General features: G+C 49.0%; 3 protein-coding genes across 14 annotated transcripts in view; 1 reads left to right on the forward strand and 2 right to left on the reverse strand.

Annotated features, from left to right (window-relative positions):
* Window positions 1–3045: 3045 nt before the first annotated feature.
* LOC149307599 (proproteinase E-like) lies at window positions 3046–7486 on the reverse strand. The gene is made up of 8 exons (XM_089536894.1): window positions 7447–7486; window positions 7179–7264; window positions 6016–6113; window positions 5355–5489; window positions 5116–5252; window positions 4606–4748; window positions 4100–4252; window positions 3046–3117 (listed from the first exon to the last, which is right to left on the reverse strand). Exons 1-8 carry the CDS (start codon window positions 7484–7486, stop codon window positions 3097–3099), a joined length of 813 nt encoding a protein of 270 aa, XP_089393020.1. The 3' UTR covers window positions 3046–3096.
* Window positions 7487–9498: 2012 nt separating this feature from the next.
* Window positions 9499–15047, reverse strand: LOC149307600 (proproteinase E-like). Its single transcript, XM_089536787.1, has 8 exons — window positions 15008–15047; window positions 14119–14204; window positions 13397–13494; window positions 12076–12210; window positions 11552–11688; window positions 11088–11230; window positions 9968–10120; window positions 9499–9561 (listed from the first exon to the last, which is right to left on the reverse strand). The coding sequence occupies exons 1-8, from the start codon at window positions 15045–15047 to the stop codon at window positions 9541–9543; spliced, it is 813 nt and encodes a 270-aa protein (XP_089392913.1). The 3' UTR covers window positions 9499–9540.
* A 3744-nt stretch (window positions 15048–18791) lies between these two features.
* Window positions 18792–23765, forward strand: part of HSPG2 (heparan sulfate proteoglycan 2) — an 86998-nt gene continuing 82024 nt past the window's right edge. For all 12 annotated transcript variants that reach the window (XM_089537307.1, XM_089537309.1, XM_089537311.1 and 9 more), the window contains exon 1: window positions 18792–19029. In XM_089537307.1, the coding sequence (XP_089393433.1) occupies window positions 18940–19029 (90 nt within the window). In that variant the 5' untranslated portion in view covers window positions 18792–18939. The remainder of the gene's footprint in view (window positions 19030–23765) is intronic.

Genomic DNA, 23765 nt, shown 5'->3' on the forward strand with positions numbered 1-23765 from the left:
TCTCTTCCAACTGTAAACAATGTGTCATGTGTTAGGCATACTCAGGCCTTCCAGGCTTGTTGCCCTCCATATAAGACTAACTACAACTCTCATCGTCCCCACCCATCATGGCTACAGATATGATGGGAGCTGCAGTCCCAGACCAAAGGAGGATGCTAGATTGGGGATGCCTAGATTAGGGGATTAAACCTTTTCTTCCCTGTTTCACCATCCCACCATCATGTGCTTGCCACCCGTCCATCTCTTCCAAGACAGATGACCTATTTGTTCTTCTGTTTAAATGGCATTTTTATGTTGCTCCTATTCTAAAAAGGCCTTTGCCCTCTTTTGTATAACTTTATTGTTATGAAAAGTGTTGCGGCTTTATTGTTTGGGTGTAGGTTTTATATTTCATGTGATCGGTCTTGGTCATGATGATGATGCTCAGACACCACCCTGGGCTCCATAATGAGGAAAGATGGCTTTAAATAGATATAGATATATATTTAACAAAGCAGAAGAAAAGCAAACAGACCCAGATTGCAACGATGGAGGCGAAGGGGCAAGGCCTGGCTAGTTTGGACACCATTCCAGCGCTCTCTTCGTTGCACATTTTATCCCGTGAAAATTGCGCATCCGCGGTGAAGATTTTCACATGCATCGTGATTAAAGAAGACTCATCCCGGAAATAATAACCAGTTAATCCTTCACGGGATTTATAATATCACCGTGTCAAAAATGCAACAAAAAACTACTGTGTTTCATGAAAGCAAATGGATGTTATTCATAACTAATAAAAATATATTTTGTAAAAAACAGATGTGCCCAAATGTTCCAACTGTGCTTCGTTGAAAGCAAAGCATATTGCACCACTGAGGCCTGTTTCCAAGTTCAATGGGTCAATGAGTTCACAACAGCTGCCCCTGATCAATGGATGCCCAGCGTCCAAAACGGGCCGAGCCAACCTGTCCTGTACCAACTGACCCCTGGACCTTACCTAAAAGCCACTTCGAACGGAAAGGCCTCCCAGTTCAGGATGTTCCCAGACCCTTGGCATCATCGCCTCTGGTGACGACGAACCCTGGCACCCTCAAAGGGACGGAAAGAGCATCAAGTCTCCATCCATTCTTTCAACACCGCTCTCCTTGTTTGGCGCAATGGTGAGCATCCAGTCCCCATTAGGAAGCCTGGATGACCACGCTGTTGGTGGCATTGCACTCAGTGACCTTTCTAGATGGACTGTATATATATATATATATATATATATATACGCATGCGCTGGAATGAGGGGTGGGTCAAGCCCTGTGCTATGAATAGGATGTCCCTGAGCAGAAATTACTCAACATGAGCTTGGACACACTGGCAAGAGTACAGTATCTGTCTCTTGGATTTGGCTTGGTTCCTGCTGGCTGCAAAGGACCTCTGGGATGTCACATTCACTTGCAACACATTGAAAGGACTGTACATGCTCCTACGCTCCTGATTTTGGAGGGACAGTCTCCATTAATCCTCCACCGTCCCACCGTCACCATCATCATCATCATCATCATCATCATTTATGGGCCCTCGGTATCCACTGAGATTTGGTTCCAGGACCTCCTGTGGATACCAAAATCCATGGTTGTTCAAGTCCCATTAAATGCAATGCGGTATTACTGTCATCACCACCACCATCAATATTATCATCATCATCATCATGTATGGGCCCTCAGTATCCGCTGGGGCTTGGTTCCAGGACCCCTGTGGCTACCAAAATCCATGGATGCTCATGTCCCATACATTCCCATGGCAATGTATATTGCAGAGTGACCAACAAAGTGACCAATGTACATTGCAATGCATAACAGGACCAATGCCCATTGGGACTGAGATGCATCGGTCCAATTGCGCATCGAGATGCCAATGCACATCAGGACATTTTTGCTCCGTGTGTCTTTGTTTGGAAGAATGTTGCAATGCACACCTTTGCAATGCATTAATAGGGTTTTCTTAGCCCCTCTGCAGCATAGTTAATTATGTGCAAAGGTGTGCAGCATTGACCATGACAGAGGATGCCGTCCAACATCTCATTCTGGATTTCTTGGTTGTCCGATGGAGACGCAGCTCGAACTGCTGACCTCCTCCTGAGGACAAGGCAGTTCGTGCTAAGCGCCCGCAGCGGACACACCTGTGGGTCAAATTTAAAATAATATCGCCCCTCCATAAAGAAATAAAGCAGGAGGTCAGGGATGACTCAGGACAAACATAGGGACAGGAGAAGGGAGGCCATAAATGCCTCGTGAATGCCTTCTTCCTCTTTTGGCATGGCATTTTTTAAGAAGTCTATTTGTTTGTGTTAAAGTGGAGCAAAGGTTTGCAAAAAGAGCAGAGTTCAGGACAGTGAGCCGTTTTTGACAACAACACTCAGAATCCACCAGACAAAATGGCCGGTACATCTGTGGTTTGTTGAGATATTTCCCCTCTTAACCTTGCCCTGAGCATGTGCAAAGTGCCCTTTCAATGCTGCCCTGAGCATGTGCAAAATGTCTTTTTAATGCTGCTGCAGGCATGTGCAAAAACCTCTTTTCATGCTGAGCATGTGCAAAGTGCCCACAGTTAAAAGAGTTAAACGAACAGTTCCCGGATCTGGGAAATTAGATTTATGGTGGAAACTGGATCCCGTGCCTCTTGTTTTGGGAAGCCATAAAAATGTTCTAGGAAAAGAATCACAGGACAGTCAAAGCCCAGTGTGTCTTTATGGAAGCATCCACTCTTTTGCCACCTGCTGGACATTGGCTGTGATGGCATCCAGGCCAATATTGCCCAGGGAAAATGATGCTAAAAGCCAGCTGTGCTCAGACAATGCACATCCAGACTCATTGAAAAGCCCCAGATCTTGTCCCTTTCCTTTTCAAGGGCAAACAGGGGAAATATCAAGGCCAATCGATAAGTTGGCATGTCGTTTGGACTAGAATCCGGAGCAGCTTTGTTGCCCCAGAGAGATGGATGCCTGGTTTAACTGCATTCAGGTGAAACCAGAATTATTGTTAAAAACAAAAACTCCAATAAATCTCTTTCTTTCTCTCTTGGCAATTTTATTCTAGAACGGGGAAAGTCCTCCCAAAGGCATCCCAGTCATCACGAATTTTTAGCGATGGTCTGAAAGAAAAGGGAGCAGAAAATAGAATAAGATTTTAGTTACGAAATCTGGTCCTCAGGGCCTTTTTTAAAGAATACAACATATCTAGTTCGGGAACAACCGTGTTATTCAGCTTGCAGGGGAAGGAGGTTGAGCTAGATGACCCTTCGGAGTCCCAAGGAGATGGGGATGGATGACCCTTCGGAGTCCCAAGGAGATGGGGATGGATGACCCTTCGGAGTCCCAAGGAGATGGGGATGGATGACCCTTCGGAGTCCCAAGGAGATGGGGATGGATGACCCTTCGGAGTCCCAAGGAGATGGGGATGGATGACCCTTCGGAGTCCCAAGGAGATTGGGATGGATGGCCCTTCGGAGTCCCAAGGAGATGGGGATGGATGACCCTTCGGAGTCCCAAGGAGATGGGGATGGATGACCCTTCGGAGTCCCAAGGAGATGGGGATGGATGGCCCTTCGGAGTCCCAAGGAGATGGGGATGGATGACCCTTCGGAGTCCCAAGGAGATGGGGATGGATGACCCTTCGGAGTCCCAAGGAGATGGGGATGGATGACCCTTCGGAGTCCCAAGGAGATGGGGATGGATGACCCTTCGGAGTCCCAAGGAGATTGGGATGGATGGCCCTTCGGAGTCCCAAGGAGATGGGGATGGATGACCCTTCGGAGTCCCAAGGAGATGGGGATGGATGACCCTTCGGAGTCCCAAGGAGATGGGGATGGATGGCCCTTCGGAGTCCCAAGGAGATGGGGATGGATGACCCTTCGGAGTCCCAAGGAGATGGGGATGGATGACCCTTCGGAGTCCCAAGGAGATGGGGATGGATGACCCTTCGGAGTCCCAAGGAGATGGGGATGGATGACCCTTCGGAGTCCCAAGGAGATGGGGATGGATGACCCTTCGGAGTCCCAAGGAGATTGGGATGGATGACCCTTAGGCGGTGTCCCAATGCCAAAACCCAATGATTTGGCCATAAGGAAAACTCACGTCGTGAATCCAGGCGTCGAAATCGGAGACCCGGGTGAAGACGGTGGGCTTCTTCAAGGCATTGCACCCCAACGCAGAGACAAAGCTGGCGATCCCATGGACGTACCATCTCCCGTCCGTGGCCTGGCAGTTGAGGGGTCCCCCGGAGTCACCCTGAAAGTGAGACATACACAAGGTAAAAGGAAAGCCCTGAAAAGGAGAAAGTTGGGACAGTATCTGCTCTGGGTTATAGTCCAAACTTTAAAGGCACTATCTATATCTGATATGCAAAGGATGGGAGAAAAGCATCTGGCTGTGCTCCTGTAGCTGAGCGCACAGCATCTAGCTGCATTCTTGTAACTAGATGCACAACATCGGGCTGTATTCCTATAACCAGATGAAAAGCATCTGGCTGCATTCCTGTAACTAGATGCACAGCATCTGGGTGCATTCCTGTAGCTGGGCGCACCGCATCTGGCTGTGCACACATTGCTCCTACATCTGAAAACGGGATGTTTCCGACTTACGTTGCATCCGGCTCGGATGTCTCCACCGGCGCAGATCATGTTTTGCCGGATGACGCCTCCCCACCAGTCGGGTTGGTTGCAATGGGGGTTGTCCACAACCGGGAGCACCGCTTGCTGCAGTTTATCTGGAAGGGGCCCATTGGCTGCAAAAGGAAGGAAGGCATTAGTCAGAGGAAAAGGAGGACCAGGCTGAGAAATGGCTCCCTCTGAAGAGATTTACCCAAAGAGCTTAAGTTCTGAACTTGAATGTTTTCAAAAGGACTATGTACAGGTTGGTGAGAAGCTCTTTGCAATTTGAGATGTATTCTGTGCAAAGCCTACTATGTGGAAATGCCATTTTCTGTGCTGAAAAATGGCATTTCCTGCTCAAAACGACGACATGTCAATTTTGCAGAGAATAAGTCCTGAAGATACCCATCAGTCCAGGATTCAGCCCTCTTTAACACTGGTTGTGAAGTCAAAATATGAGCCAATAATAATAATAATAATAATAATAGTAATTCAACATACTATACAGCCGTCCCCATCCGCTGATGTAACAGGGATAGTCATTGGGAAGGATTTCTCCCGCAGGAGGAAGGCAAGCCAGCTGCACCTTATCGCTCAGCTCCGCGCTGCGAGACAACTTCATCAGGGCAATGTCATTCCTGGGAGATTTGCAAAAGAGACATCACCATTGCATGTTTTGCAAACACCGACATGAAGGAGGAAGATGCTTTCTTGGAACCCCCCAAATCCCGATGTCTTACCCACAAGCTGCGCAGATGGAGAACCACTTTGGATGCACAAAGATGTCTTTTGAGTCCACAGGGATGTGTTGCTCGGATCCGTCCTCCTGGTTCATGTCGTATTCACCCAGGACGACTTTGTATTTGCGGGATTTGCTGGAACGAAAACCCCAAACTAAGTTATGCCTAAATTAGGACGAATACCGAGGCATGGAGTTCCAGTGTCACTCAGAAACCCACAAACTGTTGCCTTGGCTGTTCCACATGCACACTTTGGCATCCACACCAAGATGCATTTACTGTATTTATCCAATTGATATTACACCTTTCCCCCAAAATGGGAACCAAAGCAGGGTTTTACAAGTTAAAACAGCCATTGCTAAAACAATATCTGGTAGAAATGATTTTTTAAAATGCACAAAACAGGCGATCACTGCTTTTAAGACCGGAAAAACATGAAGCACATACAAAAAAGCAGCACGCTCATTGCCACCTGTTTAAGGCCTGTTTAAATAGGACAGTCTGGTTCTGGGGGATGGTGGGATATAGAGTCCCAAAGAACCCATCTTTCCACATTCTGGGAGAAGTGGGCATTACCCACGACTGTTGTGCAAAAGCATGGTCTCCAGTATCACATACACACAAACACAAAAGTGCCCTTTTTTGGCACTGAGGGGCTTACGAGATGCAATGGGCGGCTGTCATGACCCAGTCGGGGGCAATGAGGGACCCCCCACAAGTGTGGCGGTATTCCCCGTCTTTTTCGTACTGGAGGGAGATCTGCAAAAGAGAAAGTGGGGGGTTAGAGGGCACAGCGAGGAGGAGACCTAGCATGATCTTTGGCTGGTTGGGCCAGGGGTCCCCTTTCGCCCTGTGGGGTCACTCCCTATGGCTCCCAGGACAGAACCTCAAGGGGGTGGACTGCCCACTGACTGGACAGACCTTTGTGGGGGACTGGTGCCATGGCCTCCATTGGTCCCATCCAGGGTCTGGTGAACAAGTGGGAGGCCATGCTACTTCTTGTTTACACAGCATCCGTGACTGGCCCTATTGGATGTACATCCCTCTCTGAGGTGTCTCCTGGTAGAGACTGTACCACCCCCTTCCCCCTAATGACACCCCTGAGCCTCCAGCTTGGTGTGCAAAGAAAGAAAATAAGAAGGGAGGACTGGGTGAGACAACAGAGTGGAAGGAAGGAAGGAAGGAAGGAAGGAAGGAAGGAAGGAAGGAAGGGGCTGAAAAGAAAGTAAAGGAGAAAGGAAGGACGGACAGAAGGAAGGAAGGAAGGAAGGAGAGGGTGGAAAAGAAAATAAAGCAGGAAGGGAGAGAGGGAGGTAGGAAGGAAGGACAGAAGGAGAGGGCTGAAAAGAAAGTAAAGGAGAAAGGAAGGATGGACAGAAGGCAGGAAGGAAGGAAGGAAGGAAGGAAGGAAGGAAGGAAGGAAGGAAGGAGAGGGCTGAAAAGAAAGTAAAGGAGGAAGGAAGGCAGAAGACTGAAGGAAGAAAGGAAAGAGAGGGTGGAAAAGAAAGTACAGCAGGCAGGGAGGGAGGAAGGACAGAAGGAGAGGGCTGAAAAGAAAATAAAGGCGGAAGGAAGGAAGAAAGGAAGGAAGGAAGGAAGGAAGGAAGGAAGGAAGGAAGGAAGGAAGGAGAGGGATGAAAAGAAAGTAAGGGAGGGAGGGAGGGAGAGAGATAGAAGGACAAAATGAGGGAGAGTGTGGGAAAGAAAATAAGGAAGGAAGAAAGGGAGGAAGGAGAGGGACTGGAAGAGACAAGAAGCAGGAAGAGGGAGAGAACTATCAGAAGGAGGGAAGGAAGGAGGGGAGAGAGAGAGCTTGTTCCTTACCTGCCATGGCCAGCTGTGAGGGATGGCATCCTCTCCATTGACCACCCTGGCATTGGGGGAGTAGACCGGTTGCCCGCACCCGAAGGCTGGGGAAGAAGAGAGCAAAAGTGGTTTGTAACTAGCAACAGGACGGTCGATCTGGCACTAACAACAATCAGATGCAACAACAACCCAGGATTTGGCAAACTATGACCTGGCTTGTTGTGACATGTGGACTCTGCAAAAGTGTGAGAAAGAGAGGAAAAGAAAGGGAGAAGGAGTCTCTCACCACCAGCCACCAACAAAACAGGGACCAGGAGTCTCAGCATCTTGCCCAGGATGGCAGCCTCCTGGCATTTCAGGGTCTTTTATACCTGGCTTTATCATCCTGGGTGCCCATCCACCTGTGGCACAGGTGTTGAACTTTCCTACCATTTGACAGCCAAGGTTGCGCCGTCGGTTCACTCCAGGTAATGAGAGGACCAGGCTCATGGAAAGAGATCGATGGCGCACACAAACATCCTACAAGAGGGCAAAACAGGGTGGTATCTGGGCACAATGTGGGGCATGCACCGAAATGTGAGCCAGCGTGGCATAGTGGTTTGTGTATAGGGCTATGGAGATAGGCCTGTGAATGTGTGTGTATGTGGAGCTTCGAAAGCTTGCAACACGTATTTTGTGCATTTTGGTTGGCCTTAAAAGTTAAAAGGGTATCGCTGTTTTGTGGATTGGGGGAGTTATTGTACTTTGGAGCGAACGTTTCGCCTTGCTGCACTTTCCTGACACGGAGTACCCTCCAGTCACGACTGTCTTCACAAAAACGACAACTACAACTTCCAAAATCCTGCAGCCAGCCCTTGGAATCGTAGTCCCCCAAAAGCAACATTTTGGGTCTCATTTGCTATTAACTATTAACCTTGGTGCAAAAAGGTGTCTCCAAGTTCCAGGAACGTTAGATCAGGCCGCAGGCAGAATGGACCAATTAACACACTTAATAAAACTAAGAGATATTAGACAATAATATCTTTTTGCCTCTTTTTGTTGTTGTTGCAAGAAATGTATTAATGGTTTCCAGTCTTCTTTATGACCTTTGGAAGCCTCCCAATTCCTTTCTCCTCTTCCATTGCCTTTGCCTTCAGCTGATTTCAATTGCTGCAAATGGAGTTTGTCTTTCCCAGTCTAAGGCCAAGAGCCAACTTGCAGCCTTTCTTGACCTGTTTTTTCTTTGTCGTTCGTGATATTTGCCATCTTGACCACACTCTTGTGTTGCCTGGACACACACACACAACTTTATTCCCACCTGTGAAAGCCTTGCAGGTTGTGCTTTAGCTTTTGGCAATGGAGTGTCTGCAGGTCTTTAGTGGCTGGACGCTGCCCTTTGCATCGGTGAGTTTTCCCAATGGCTTTTGTGTTGTAATATTGTTCTGTTGTGCATCACAGATCTGCTATGCATTTTTAAATTATATTAATATTGTCATTTGTGTGTTTATATTTGTGTCTGGTTGGTGCGTGGTATTTTTTTTTTTTAGGGGGTGTTGGATCTTGTGTTTAAATTGTGTCTTCCCTTTGTGTGCTAAAACTTCTTTGAACCCCATTTTGAGGAGAAAGCAAAGGTATAAATCCAAGCAAGATTTAAGGAATTAATCCAGGATTGGCACATAACAAAACGCACTTGGTTTAACCCTATATATAAGACCGCTTGGCTACTTAATGGAGGGGAGCTTTTAGGCTGCATCAATAGAAGTATAGTGTCCAGATCAAGGGAAGTCGTAGTGTCACTGTTTTGCTTTGGCCAGTGGTCACCTGGAATAATGTTGTGTCCAGTTCTGGACACTACAATTCAGAAAGGATGCGGACAAAATGGAGTGAGTCCAGATGGAAATCATGTCTTATGAGGAAGGTTACGAGGGATACACTAGCCCTGTTTAAGTATTTGGAGGAGTGTCATATTGAGGAGGGAGCAAGCTTTTTCCCTGCTGCTCCAGAGAAAAGGACCCAATGGAGCAATGGGTGCAAACTGCAGGAATAGAGGTTCCGCCTAAACATGAGGAAGAACCTCCTGATAGTAAGAGTTGTTCAATAGTGGGATATATTGTGGCGGAGTCGCCTTCTTTGGAGGCCTTTAAACAGAGGCTGGATGGCCATCTGTCAATGGGGATGCTTTGATGGAGAGTTCCTGCATGGCAGAATAAAGGGGTTGGACTGGATTAGGGCCCTTCTTGGGGTCTCTTCCAACTCTATGATTCTAAAGAACCAGTACAAAAGAAGAAGAAAAAGCATGTTGAAGCCACAACTTATATTTTTATTTTTATTATCATTCTTCTTAAAGAGTGAGGTTGAGGGCTGGGTTGCTTTTGCATGGCATTCATGGGTGACGAATCAGTCAGGAATGGCTGGCAATGGTCTGCAATGGAAAAAGCAAAGTCACAGTCCCAGTTTTATACTGCCTTCCCCCTTGGTTTTCTCTCCCCCCCAAACTAGAAATCCCAGGATTCCATAGCCCTGAGGCATGCTAAAATCGAGGCGGCTAACAACATTAAAACATTCAAATACAATAAAATACAATATCCCCAAAAACCCACCTGCCCACCATAACCAATAAGTCATAATTATGAACAATAACAGTAACAATGACAATTCTCTTCCTACTGGAAATGCAATCAAATTGATTAATGAATTAATGGTTAGCCAATTAAGTTTTGACCCTAACCCTTTCCAAGTTGCATTCCTTTCTCTGACTCTCTGCTATGGGTTTTGGGGTGCCATTGGGGTCCCCTGAAGCAGGGCAAGAGGAGAAGGGCAATACATACCTCCTCGATCCAGGCATTGAATGCTGAGACCCGGGTGAAGACGGTGGGCTTCTTCAAGGTGTCGCACCCGCGACTCGAGACAAAACTGGCAATGCCATGGACGTACCACTTTCCATCGGCGGCCTGGCAATTCAGGGGTCCCCCGGAGTCACCCTGAAATTAAATAGCACCCTTTTGGAAAATGCTTCCAAAACCGCACAGTGAAAGGTTATCCATTGAACACCGGTGGAGTAACTGATGTGCCATGGGTTTATGGACTTCCATTGCACAACAGTGGAGTAACTGATGTGCCATGGGTTTATGGACTTCCATTGCACAATGGTAGAGTAACTGATGTGCCATGGCTTGATGCACAATGGGCACCGATGCTCATCCGGACTCTGGCTAGGAAGTACCGGCATACAACAGGAGTGCCCAATGTATATATTATTATTATTATTATTATTATTAAGCTTTATTTATATAGCGCTGTAAATTTACACAGCACTGTACATACAATCTTTTAATTAGACAGTTCCCTGCCCTCAGGCTTACAATCTAAGAAAACATGACATAAAAGGGGAAGGGAGTGGAGGATGGAGCCAGATGCCTTCTGGGAACGGCTCAGTTCCTTTGGGGAGGCGCCTCAAACGGGTCTAATGTGCCCCAGACGTGCCCAATGCACATCGGCACACTCTTGGCAATTCACTAAGAGGGTTTTGCTGTGCTTATGCACCATGGCCACAGATTTGTGCCGTTGCAAAATGTAGACCCAATGATTCCTAAAATTTGGTGGTCCTGGTCTTTTGGACTTCAACCCTCCGAAGCCTCAGCCGACTTGGCCAACAATCAGGAATTCTTGGGGCTGAAATCTAAAAGAGGTGAGGAACCAAAGTTTGGAAACCACAGATGGAAACGGTGATGTTGGGTCTTGGCTTCATCTTCAGCCAGAATGCTATTGGCGTCTTAATGCATGCCTCAGTTTCCCTAGAGAAGTGGGTGAGCATACTTCTCCAATGCAGATGGTTCAAGTTTGCAGAAGCAGACTGTAGCATGGCACATGGAGGTGCATTGCAGATGGGTTCTAAATTTGCCCAGACGCATCTTCTTCCCTCCCGCCTTCCATCCGCATGTTACTCACATTGCATCCAGCGCGGATGTCTCCACCAGCACAAACCATGCTCTCCTTGACGGTGGTCCCCCACCAGTCGGGTTGGGTGCAATGCTCATGGTCCACAACTGGGAGTAAGGCTTGCTGGAGGATGGAGGGCAGAGGACCACCGGCTGCAAACAGAGGGACCTAATGATCCGGTTTCTGGATACGGACCACTGACACTGGGATGGACCAGATAGCCCTTTCAGTCCTATGGCTGCATTCAAAGCTTGGACAAGTGTCTTGTTTGCACTACAGTTTCCAGAATCTGGTGGATTATGGGAGCTGCAGTTTCCCTTTCTCACCCCCAACTTTTCCTAAGCCCTGGTCCTTTGTCTAACGTTTGTCTAGCTGCAACAAAAGGGAAACTGGGGCTACCAGGAATGAAACCTATATCCCTGTCCCAGCACCAGCCCTTCGCCTGGTTCCTGGAGGGTTTTGGGGTCACCTACTATAGAGTCGGCCCCATCCGGTGACGTAACATGGGGTGCCATTGGGGAGCACTTCTCCTCGGGGTGGAAGGCACCCCACTTGCACTTTGTCGTTCAACTCCGCAATGTGGGGCAGTTTGATCAGGGCCACATCATCCCTGAAAGAGAAGAAGGATGGCCAGTCAGTGCCCCGGACCCAAGAAAAGACTCTTCACCTGGACATTTTGGGTGTCGAGGTCCAAAAAGGTAACTCTTCCCCCGCAGCCTTTTGAAACTGCTCCTCCTTTGTTGCAAATGGAGTTTAAATGTGCCAAAGTGGTTTGCATTCAATTAATGCAGCATTTGGTGGGAGAGGTGGGAGTTAACAGAGTGCAAACTACATTTGCCCTTTGAATGCAATTGAAGGAAGGTGAGGACTAATGGAGGAAGCTTGGAGGAAGAAAGAGAAACTTGGGCATTTTCAAAGCAGAGGAGAAAGTAGGTTATTTGGGACCGTTCGTGCAAAATTGGCTTTCCCCAGTCCTCTCCTTTGCGTCTGGACGTACCCACAAGACACGCAATTGTTGTTCCAGCCAGGATGGACATGGATGTCATCGGAGTTGACCAGGATGTGCTGCTCCGAACCTTCCTCCTTGCTCCGGTCGTATTCGCCCAGGACCACTTTGTAGCGCCGGGAACGGCTGGAAGGGAAAAGCACCATGGCATCCCTTAGCCAGTTGGAGGCATTTTCCAGTTGGCGCATAGAAAGTACCCACCATATCTGTCCAAATCCAAGGGCACTGGACCTCCAGGAAAACTAACCAGAACCCCAGAATCTCACACTTTCCAACAGTTAACAGGTAAAAACCGAGACCAAGCAACATTACAGTCTGTCCAAGGCAGTAAAAGGGATTCATGGAGACGAAGAGATAAACAAGAGGAAGCAGCAGATTGCTTTTGCCTGGGAAGGGCCATATTCCACTGCTTCCTCTCCTCTTCTCATTATTGTTGGGTGCCTTCAAGTCATTTCTGATTCATGTCAAGCCTAAGGCGGACCTATTATGGGGTTTTCTTGGCATGGTTTGTCCAGAGGAGGTTTGCTGTTGCCTTCCCTTGAGGCTGAGAGGGTGTGACTTGACCAAAATCACCCAATGGGTTTCATAGCCAAGCTGGGACTTGAACCCCAGTCTCCAGAGCATTCTTGCCAAGAAAACCCCATGAGAGGTCAGCCTTAGGGTCATCATAACTTGGAAATGTCTTGAATGCACAGAACACACTAAATATGCATCTTAAGCCTTGCTGCAGGGAGGGCTGGAGTCCAGCAGAGGGCAGTCATGGATGGAGAATGGATCCGTTGTTGTTGTTGTTGTTGTTGTTGTTGTTGTTGTTGTTGTGTGCACCTTCAAGCCATGTTCAAACGTATGGCTACCCTTAATGGGACTTTTCAGAAACTACAGTTGCCAGAGAGGTTGCAATGCTTCGAGTCTCAGACTCTGGAAGACCATAGTTTGAATCCCCACTCAGCCTTGGAAACCCATTGGGTGACTGCAAGTCACACTCTCTCAGCCTCAGAGGGAGGTCATGGCAAACCCAGTCCGAACCAGTCTAGCCAATAATAGGGCCACCGTAAGTTGGAAACAACTTGAAGGCACACAGTAATAACCTATTTCCCCATAAACCCCCCAAACCTCCATGCACTTTGGAATAATTTCCCCAAGCTGCGATATCTGGATGGAAACCCTTAGGATCCACATCTGGTTTCTTCCCACTCTGGAACTGCTTTGGTTTTTAGTCCGAACTGTCAGGGTGCCATCCAAAGTGCTGGCCCAATTCTGCCCCCCCCCCAAATACTTGGACCCATCATCTCTAGAGACAAACTGGACGTACGAGATGCAATGTCCGGCGGTCATGACCCATCCGGGGGCGATGAGGCTTCCTCCGCAAGTGTGATAAAACTCTCCATTGCTCTCATATTGCAGGGATATCTGTGGAAAGAAACAGGGACAGAAATGCCATTGATCTAACCATAGATGACTCCTGAATCAGAGCTTGCAATACTCCTCCCCCCCCCCCAAATAATTCCTTCCTCTTGATGCATTTATGTGATTTGGGAAGTCCAGGGACCAGTACCAGATTTGGGGACATTATGGGGAAATATGCCAGTCCATTAAATCTAATAGTATGGGTCCAATGCCATTGAATCTGCACTGCAGAATTAATGCAGTTTGGCACCACTTTTGCTGCCAGGGCTCAGTGCTATTGAATTATGAGGTTTGTAGTTTGTTGCGGCACTAAAGCTCTCCAACAGAGAAGGCCAGATATCTCCCCATACTGCAAATCCAATATTCCCATGTCATTAAGGTGCCAAACTGCATTATTTCTGCAGTGCAGATGCAGCCCTAAAGGACTGTTGCACTATCCATCTTTGGGCAAAAGCATTGATGCAAAATCAATGCCAATGTTTGAGATTTTAAATTAGATAAAGCAAGGAAAGAGCTGGACGGGAAGACGATGGAGGAAAGGGAAGACGCAACCACACACCAAAGGATCCCAAAACAAAGCCAGACCCCCATTGGGTCCACTGTTGCCCCCTCTACAGCCGCACTTACTTGCCATGGCCAACTGTAAGGCACAGCATCCACGCCGTTGACCACTCTCCCCAAAGGGGAATAGATGGGGACCCCGCAGGCAAGAGCTGGGCAAAGAAAAGGAGACATATTAGCGTCACATATTTCCGGCACCCATTGCATTGTGAGCCCACCTGAGACCCTCATTGGCTCAAGGGAGACTTATTTCCAACTCAGCAGAGAGAAATTAAACTGGTTACAGATTGCTGAGCCTGGGAAAGACTACATCTCCCAGCATCAATTGAGGAGGGGGGTCCTAAGCAGGGTCAGCCCTGGCTAGGGCTTGGGTGGGAGTCCATTAAGATATACCAGGGCCCATGGTGGACTTGAAGGCGCATAAATACACAGTCTTCGAAACACACAAAAGGCGCATAAACACACAAGTCTGGGAAGCTCAGCAGGGTCAGTCCTGGCTAGGACTTGGGTGGGAGACCAATAAGGAATAACAAGGTCTGTAGTACTTGGAGGCACCTAAAGACACAATCTTGAACGCTCAGCAGGGTCAGCCCTGGATAGGGCTTGGACAACAGACCATTAAGGAAACATTAGGCGATTTGAAGGCACCTAAGCACACAAAACGCACGTAAACACACAATCTTAGAAACACACAAAAGACACATAAACACACAGTCTTGGATGCTCAGCAGGGTCAGCCCTGGATAGGACTTGCATGGCAGACCATTAAGGAAACGTTAGGTGACTTGAAGGCACCGAAACACACAAAAGGCACCCAATCCCGTCTGATCTTGGAAGCTCAGCAGGGTCAGCCCTGGATAGCCCTTGGGTGGGAAACCGCCAAGGGACCCCGGCACTGTAGGCCCTATTTCATAGGAAGCAACTGGAAAAGCCACATCTTCTTATTCCTATTTACCCTCGGCTGCCAACAAGAGCGGGAGGAAGAGGCTCCACATGGTGCCACAGATGTGAGAGCGAGAGCCAGCAAATGGGGGCCTTTTATAACAATCTGCGCCACCTTGGCGTCCCCAAACAGAATGATAAATGGCCACCGCTGCCTGCGCCAAGGACTCACTCCAGCCTTGGGTCCAAACAGTCTGTTTTTGTTATCGCTCTTCCCTGGAAGTCTCTGAGCATGTCCAGAACGACCGATAAAGAAACTGGCGGAGGAGAATATGCGCTCAGTGGGCAGCACAGCCCTTGCTTCATCACCAAGAGAGTTCATGCTTTCTTCTTCTCATATATATATATATATATATATATAGTGTGTGTGTGCAGCAATCACCACATCTATTGCAGTGTTTTCTTGGCATGATTTGTTCAGAGGGGTTTTGCCCATTGCCTTCCCTCTGAGGCTGAGAGAGTGTGACTTTGCATGGCTTGGGTTTATAAAGGAAAGGCCCCTAATTCATGCCTATTCCAGCTTCTTTCGCAGATAGAAATAGGAAATGTTCACCCCACCTGGATCACTGGTCTTTGGGTCCCTATACTGATCGATCGATTGATCAATTGATTGATTGATCAGAGCTGACAATATTGGCCTAGATCTTTTGACCCGACATCAGGGCGGTTTCTCATTTTCCTATGTGAAAAGGTCACAGGTTCGGTGTGTTCGATTCACGCTTTTGCATTCAACTTACTCATGCTTGCACATGTGTGAGAGAGGGAAGCTACTTTTTTCTTCCATGCAAAGTGTAGTATTGCCTCTGCCTCCTGCTTCCACCGAGGAAAAGTTACTTTTCTCCACTCTCCTTTTTTTGGCCGGCTTTGCTTGGGGCTCCTCTGCTCCCAGAAAGGAAGAATCCAGAGGCTTTTTGGCCAGTCCCTGCTTTCATGGCCTTTCATGGGCATCATGTGCGACGATGCTCTGCAGTGTTTCTGGCTGAGAAAAGAGAAGAAAGGCGGTTCAGTTCGTGACTTTTTCCTCCCCATGCAAAGTGAGATAAGGATTAAAACCGACAGGCTCCAAATCTGGGTCTTGCAAACTCTGGGTTTGCCTCCAAGGCCAAAGAACGGCAGCCTTCCTGCAATTCCTAATCTGTTTCCTCCAAACCAGTAGCCCCAGCATGACCACCCAGCCGTGCCCAGTCTGTCTGGGACTTGCAACAGGTGCCAAGGTATTTGCAAGAAGGGGGTAAGGAATCATTAACCAGATGCCAGGCTGGGAAGTTTATGCCAGGGGCACCTGGAGCTGCCGGAAGGGAAGAAATCCAGATTAGAAGGGGAGAAAAGCACCTAGACGTCACCTCACCTGCCTTTGGGGCCAGGCAGGATTTGAACCCAAGACAAGGTCTGCAAGAGGAGTGGGCTGTTGGTTTCCATGCAGATGGCGGAGTTATGCCCCAAATTAGTGGATGACCCCAATAAAGGATGGGAAAAAAACCCATGGGTTTGGGTCCATAGATATCTTTCTCACACTGAGTGCCTCCCCATTACATTGAGTGCCTCTGTGTCTGCTCTGGGTTTTGGTCCAAACTAGGTAAAGTGACAGATGAAAAAAGGCTGAGTCTAGTGTTTAGATCAAGGGGGAAAATACTCTATTCTGCTTTGGACAAACTTCACCTGGAATGTTGTGTCCAGTTGTGGTCACCACAATGCAAGACCTTGACAAGACGGACCAGTGTCCAGAGGAGGGCGGCCAAAATGGTGGAAGGCCTGGAAACCATAGACCCCTATAAAGACAGACTTAGGGATCTGAGGATGTTTAGCCTGGAGAAGAGAAGGTCATGAGGTTTATACTAGCCCTGTTTATATCTTTATATATATCACATTGAGGAGGGAGCAAGCTTGTTTTCTGCTGCTCCAGAGAATAGGAGACAATGGAGCAATGGATGCAAACTGCAGGGAAAGAGATTGCAATTAAATATTAGGAGGAACTTCCTGACAGTAAGGGCTGTTAAACTGTGGAACACACTCTCTCATATATATAAACATCCTCAGATCCCTAAGTATATAATGTTAAACTATTTCTGGCTCTCTTACCTACAGGAAAAGGTCCTGCTATTCGCCTGCTTTGCCACAAGAGGTCAGCATTGAGCCACTTGCAATTTTTCCATAGAAGGCAATGGAAGGCAGCCATTGATGCTGAAATGGAGCAAAAAGGACCACCTAGCCCAGCATCCCCTTCCCAGTGTGACCAAGCAGACAACCCACAACAAACAAAGTAAAGACCAGTTACGTCCATAAATGTTTCCCTTTCGCTGGATCTACCTAAATGTTTTTTTTAGGGAGTGAGTATGGTTTGTGTATTGGACTTGGACTCTGAGTTCAAATATAATATTTTTCTGGATGGTGAATAGTTGATGTTTTTGGTTCTGGGAGGAAGGCTTTTCCCTCTCTTTGCATTTGCTCATTCCCAGTGCATGCATCCTGGAGTGTGTGTTGTGTGTGTGTGGTGTTTGCATCTCTCTGTGTGTATTAGATACCAAAGGCATGCTCCCACCCAAACCTCTCCCTTTCGGAGTATGTTCCTTGGCTGCAGAAAAAGGGAGCAGTGAGTGGCAAGAAGAAGAGCAGAAGAAAGGGACTTTTGCAGCTTCAGGCAGGAGCTGGGGGTTTGCAGACAGTTTGTAGCTGGCTGCTGTTTGCAAAAGCTGCTTGGGGTGACTACAGGTCCCAGAATCCCCTTGGGAAGGGAGGACCAGGGAGCTGGAGTCTCACAAAATGAGGGGGCATTCCCAAATGCATAAGTGCTGCTGTTGTTGTTGTTTATCGCTCAGAGATCTGGAAAGGGTTTCTCAGACTTTGTGGATGATGGGAGCTGTAGTCCCAAAAGGAAAGGGTTTCTCACACTTTGTCAATGCTGGGAGCTGTAGTCACAAGAAGAATGGGTTTCTCAGACTTTGCTGATGCTGGGAGCTGTAGTCCCAAAAGGAAGAGGCTTCTCAGACTTTTCTGGGTGGACGATGGGTGCTGCAGTGAGCCAGCCCCAGCTTTCCAGAAAGGGCAAAGTGTGTATACTGTATGTATCTTTCTCTGTTTGATTTTACTCTCCGTTAGGAAATACAAACAAAAAGACACTTGTTGCAAAAAGGGATACAAAGAGAAAGGGACTTGTTACAAGAGAAAAAAGGGAAGGAAGGAAGGAAGGAAGGAAGGAAGGAAGGAAGGAGCAAAGGAGGTCAGGGAGGAAGGAAAGAAGGAAGGAATAAGGGAAAAAGGCAAGATAATAATGTAGACAAAGGGAGAAAGGGAAACTAGGAAGGAAGAGAAGTCGAAATGAGGGGAGGAAACCAAAGGAAGGGTAAGGAGGAAAGGAAGGTAAGAAAGGTAAGAGAGGAGGGAGGGAAGGAAGGAGAGAGGGAAGGAGAGAGAGAGGAGGGGAGGAAGGAAGGAAGGAAAGAAAGAAAGAAAGAAAGAGAAAAAGGAAGGAAGGAAGGGGTATGAAGAGAAGAGAAGAAGGAAAAGAGAAAGAATGAAAAGGGTGGAAAGGGAGGGAAGGAAGGAGAGAAAAGAAGGAGCGAGAGGAAGGAAGGAAGGAAGGAAGGAGGGGAAGGAGGGGAAGGAGGCGAAGGGGGGAGGCTAGAGAGGGAAGGTGAGGTGAGGCTGGAAAGCCCAGCTCCTCCTCCTCCTGGGGACCCCCCCTCTGCCCTCCCCTGCCCTCCCTTCCCTGCTGGGATCCAGTCCGGGTTTTCCCCTCCCTCTTGCCTGCCTTGCCTTGCCTTTGCCTTGCCTCCTTTCCTCCTCCTCCTCCTCCTCCTCCTCCTCCTCCTCCTTCTTCTTCTTCGGGGAGCGGCTGAGATTGCGGAGGGCAACCCTTCCACCGAAGGGGAAGCAGAAAGAAAGAAGGAAAGAAAAAGAAAGAAAGAAAGAAAGAAAGAAAGAAAGAAAGGAGCTCCTCTTCCTCCGATGGGACCCCCCAGGAGCAGCAGCAGCAGCAGCAGCAGGCGCCCCCTCCTCCTCTTCCTCCTCTGCTTCTTTCCCTTCTTCTTCCTCGACGTGAGTCTCTTTGGGGAAAACGGGGGATTCTGGGAGCTGCAGTCCCAGCCCTGGAAAGGCATGCCTTCTTGGGTGCAGAGGACGGTCTTCTTGGGGAGCCCCGACGGGGAGGACGGGGTCCCCTTCTTTGAGAGGATGATGGGGAAAAGGGGGGATAGGATTTGGGGGTCCCCCCATCGCCCCCCTCTGGGCCAAGGAAGGACGCCTCCACCACCTCAACTTCAACCTGCCTGCCTGCTTTCCCTCCATCTATCCCTCCTTCCTTCACTCCTTCTTTCCTTCCTTCCATCCCCCTTCAAGCTCTTCTTCCATCCCTCCTCCTATTCCTCCTTCCTTCCTTCCATCCCTTCCTCTTTCCTCATTTCCACCCTTCCATCCCTCCCTCCTTTCCTCCATCCCTCCATCCTTCCTTCCATCCCTTCCTCCATCCCTTCCTCCTTCCCTCCCTTCTTCGGTGCCTCTTAGTCCGGGTCTAAATTTAAACCGAGAGGCTCCTTCTTGGAGGGAGAGAAGAAAGCCCCATAAAAAGAGAGAGCCTAAAATAAAGGCAGGAGGCCCTTCATTCAGGGAGTGCTCTTTGGGGGACTCCAGGGCCCAGCATCCCCAGCATGGTTTGGGGGGGGGATCGATGGTCCAAGAGGAAACAAAAGTGTCTCCTGTATCCAAGCCTGGAAGGGCCCTTTGGCAGAAAGAGTTTTCTTATGGGGAAACTAGTTCCCCCACCCTTCTTTTTTTCATGCAACAGGTCCAGCATCCCCTCAGCCAGCCTGCTGGGAGTTGCAGTCCCAGGATTCAAACTCAACTCTCTCTCCCTCCCTCCAAGTCCTACAGCTGGTCTTTGGGCTGGAAAAGACCTCCCAGACCCCCCCTTCCCTTCATCCCCAGCCACCAGCCTTCTGGGTGTGGCAGTCCTGGGTCCCTGTCTCTTGGCCTTCGCCCTCCGTTCCCTGGGCCTTTGGGCCTTTGCAACAAGGAGCCCCTTTGTGTCTCTCTGGGAGGCTTTTCGGGGGAGAGGAGGTGGAGGGGGAGGAAGAAGAAGAGGCCCACCCTAAACCCACTCATTTTGGGGGGGCTGCCTGGGTTCCTCTGGGGCACATAGGGATCCTCCTGGGCAGCAAAGGGGCCACCAGTGACCACCAGTAGGTCCATACTGGTCCAGAATGGGGGCCGGGAAGGGGGTCTCTATTCCTCTCAAAAGGAGTCAGAGGATGATGGGGATGATGAAAAAGCATGGGAAAGGAGGGTGAATGGGGTTTCTGCATCCCGAAATCCCTTCAGATACTTAAACAGGGCTGTCATGGCACCTCTTCACCATCTCTTCTCCAGGCTAAACATCCCCAGCCCCCTAAGTCTCTCTCCTCGTAGGGCTTCATGGCTTCCAGACCATGATCTATAGCCCTCAAAGTCAGGACAGGTTGCGGGTGGCCAATGGAAGGGACCATGGCTCACTTTTATCCCCACAACAACCTTGTGAGGTAGGTCGGACTGCAAGGAAACCCATAACTGCCCCAAAGTCTCTTGGAAAAGCAGCTCACTTTGGAGGCCTGTGTTTTGCGGGGGGGGGGGGCAACTTGACCCCTTGGGTCACCCCCATCTTTGGAGGGGTGTCTGAGCAGTGGGTGCAAGGCTGCAGGGAGGACGGTGGAGACATCCTCCTGGACCAGACCTTGCATCCTCCTGAACTGGAGTTTGCACCCTCTTAGGCTGGACTTTGGATCCTCCCAGATTCGAGTTTGTGTTGTCCTAGACTGAAGTTTGCATCCTCCCAGATTGGACTTTGCATCCCACTGGATCGGACTTTGCATCCTCCTGGATCATCTGTGAAGGAATGGCTAGTATGGCTGAGCAGGGTCTGCGTCCTCCCCCTTCCCCCCAATTCTTCCAGACCGGCTGGTTCCTTCCGGTTCCTTCCAGAGGCCACCCCCAACCTGTCCTGACTTGTTGCCCCTATAGACCTGCAAGCCACCAAGTCCAGGAATTTGGGAGAAGGGCAGAAGGAGGAGGAGGAGGAGGAGGAGGAGGAGGAGAAATTCCTACTCCAGGCTGTGAGTTTGCAACTAGGAGTTTGGAGAGACAAGGAGAGCAACTTTTCCAAAGTTCAGGGAGGTTGCTTGGATCCTCTCCCATCCTCTCTCCAGCCCCAAATTTCTCTTCCTTGGAATGAGACCACCTTGAAGACCTCTACTGGGAACTGGAGACACAGGGGAGAAAAAGGAACTTTCTTAAGCTCTAAGGGAGCAGCCCCTTGGTTTTGCCAGCTGAGGACTTCTGGCAAAAATGGGGGGACTTTTCCCATTCTGGAAGTTACGGAAATCCCGCCATCATAAACTGGGGTCGGCTTGTAGGCAAGGAATGACAAAACATTTCCAAACTCTGTTGTTTCCTTAGGAAACCCACTGGGTGACCATAGGCAAAGTCACACTCTCTCAGCCTCAGGGGAAAGCAATGGCAACCCCTTATGAACAAACCTTGCAAGAAAACCTCATGATAGGTTTGCATTCGGAAACGCTTCGAAGGCGCAAGGCTTGGTGCAATGCATTCTTCCTCCTCCTTAAGGCCTTCTTTGTGTGTGTTGTCTGCATGCCCTCTTGTGTATCTGTGTGTGTAAACAGTGAGTGGTTGTGCAGGGCCTTCTGCCCTCTTGGCACACCTGTTCCTGGGCTGCAGAACCAAAGGGATAAGCGCCCTTCCTTCGTTCCACCGTCTCCGCCAGGTTTCTTTCTTTCTTCCCAAGCTGCCCAGGAGGAAAGGGGCAAAGGGCAAAGCCAGGAATGTCTGATAAGCCAAAGGGGGCCAGCGGCAGACCCCTGGAACCAGCCGGGCTGGGATTTCTAGTTCCCTGGGAAACCAAGCTTTTGGTGGCAGATTTCTCAAGGCCTGTGGCTTCAAATGTGGGTCTCTGAAACTGAGTCCTATGGTGTGTAAAGCGCATGCGTGTTTGGTGGTGTGAGCATTGGGCTAGGGATCTGGGAGACCAGGGTTCGAATCCCTGCCCAGCCATGGAAACCACCTGGGGCAGGTCACAGTTTCTCAGCCTCTAAGGAAAGAAAAGGAGGAGAGAGAGGAAGGGAAGAAAGGAAGGGTAGAAAGAAAGGAAACAGAATGGGAGGAAAGAAAGGGTGGAAATATAGGAGAGAGGAAGGGAGGAAAGAAAGGGTAGAAAGATAAGATAAGAGAGTGAGGGAAGAAAAGGGTGGGAAGCAAAAGGGAAGGAAGAAGGTGGAAAGAAAGGAGGGAGGGAAGAAAAAAAGAAAGAAAGAAAGAAAGAAAGAAAGAAAGAAAAGAGGAAGGGAAAGGAAGGGAAGAAAAGTATGGAAGGAAAGAGGGTGGAAAGAAAGGAGAGAGGAAAGGAGGAAAGAAAGGGTCGAAAGATAGGAGAGAGGGGAAGGGAGGAAGGGAAGAAAGAAAAACTCCTCTGAAAAGACCTTGCCAAGAAGACTCCATGATAGGTTTGATTTAGTGTGGGTCACATGTTGGAACCGACTTGAAGGCACACAACAACAACAACAACCCAGATGAAGGGGAACCCTTTCAACCTTTTGGCCTGAGAAGGGAGAAGACTCCCACATAGAAAACTTGGGAACCCATCAGACAGTGGGGTCATGGTCGGAAGGCGCATGGCCCTCGGAGGCCAAGGTGCTCCACCCCGATAATGTGCACTTTGCTGATAATGTGTGTGTTTCTCTATGCTCTCTGTCTCTTCCATCCCCAATCCCTTTCTGGGTGCTATTTTTGAGTGTGCCGCAAAGGATAAATCCGGCCTTGTTGCTCCAGAGAGGAATGCACCCAGCTTTGGGCCGAAGCCCGAGGAGAGAATAACCACGGCTGTATAAAACTATTCTGAGCCGGAAGGCTTCAGGGGAAAGGAGGTGAAGCTGCCGGTTGCATGGAAGGCCCTGGGCACCGAGCCTCTGAGCATGAGCAGAGCGCCCACGGCCTCATGATGTGCCCAAAGTATGACCATCTCAGTCTTGGTTTCAAGATTACTTTAATCGGTCTGCCAAAAGACACAATGTATTTGCACCATGGATTTTGTGCATTTTGGTCGGCAGGTTAAAGGTGGATTCTGGGTGTTATTGTGCCATGCTTTATTGTGTCCTTTTGGCACTTAGTTATGGAGAGAGCAAACCAGTGTCTCTTTTGTGGATTTGGGATATTATTCTGCAATGCTTCACTGGGTCCTTTTGGCACTTAGTTATGGAGAGAGCTTTTGTGGATTTGAGATATTATTTCTGCAGTGCTTTATGTTGTCCTTTTGGCACATATTTATGGAGAGAGCAAGCCATTCCTTGACCCTGGCAGAGGGCAGATCAAACCCAGCTTGCTTTCATCCCCATTATTTCCATTGCCAGCTGTGTGCCCATGTGGCGGCACCCAATTAACTCTATTCCCCATCCTTCCCTGGCCAAGTGGGCACCCCTGAGAGATGCCTTTTCTCTCTTTTGCCATCCCCGGTGGATAGTCTGATTCGGGGCTTGTTGTGACTGAGGTCAGTGGGCACAGTGCCCACTTCCCGCGCCTTGGCATCTGGGTGCCAAGTTATGTGCCGTCTGCTCTTGGCCGAACCTCCAAGCTCTGGCTTTCTGCCCAGGAATGAGAAAAAGAGAGAGAATGGGAAAGGAGAAAGGGAGGAAAAAAAGGACACGGTTGGGTTGGCATTGCCCGATAAAGCCTGGAGATGGCTATCGTGCCTTGCCACACTCGGGAGGGCGGCCTGGAGCCAAAGAAGGGCACGG

Source organism: Sceloporus occidentalis, unplaced genomic scaffold (assembly GCF_023333645.1).
Source record: "Sceloporus occidentalis isolate IW3139 unplaced genomic scaffold, rSceOcc1.0.p SCAF_8, whole genome shotgun sequence".
NCBI lineage: Eukaryota > Metazoa > Chordata > Lepidosauria > Squamata > Phrynosomatidae > Sceloporus > Sceloporus occidentalis.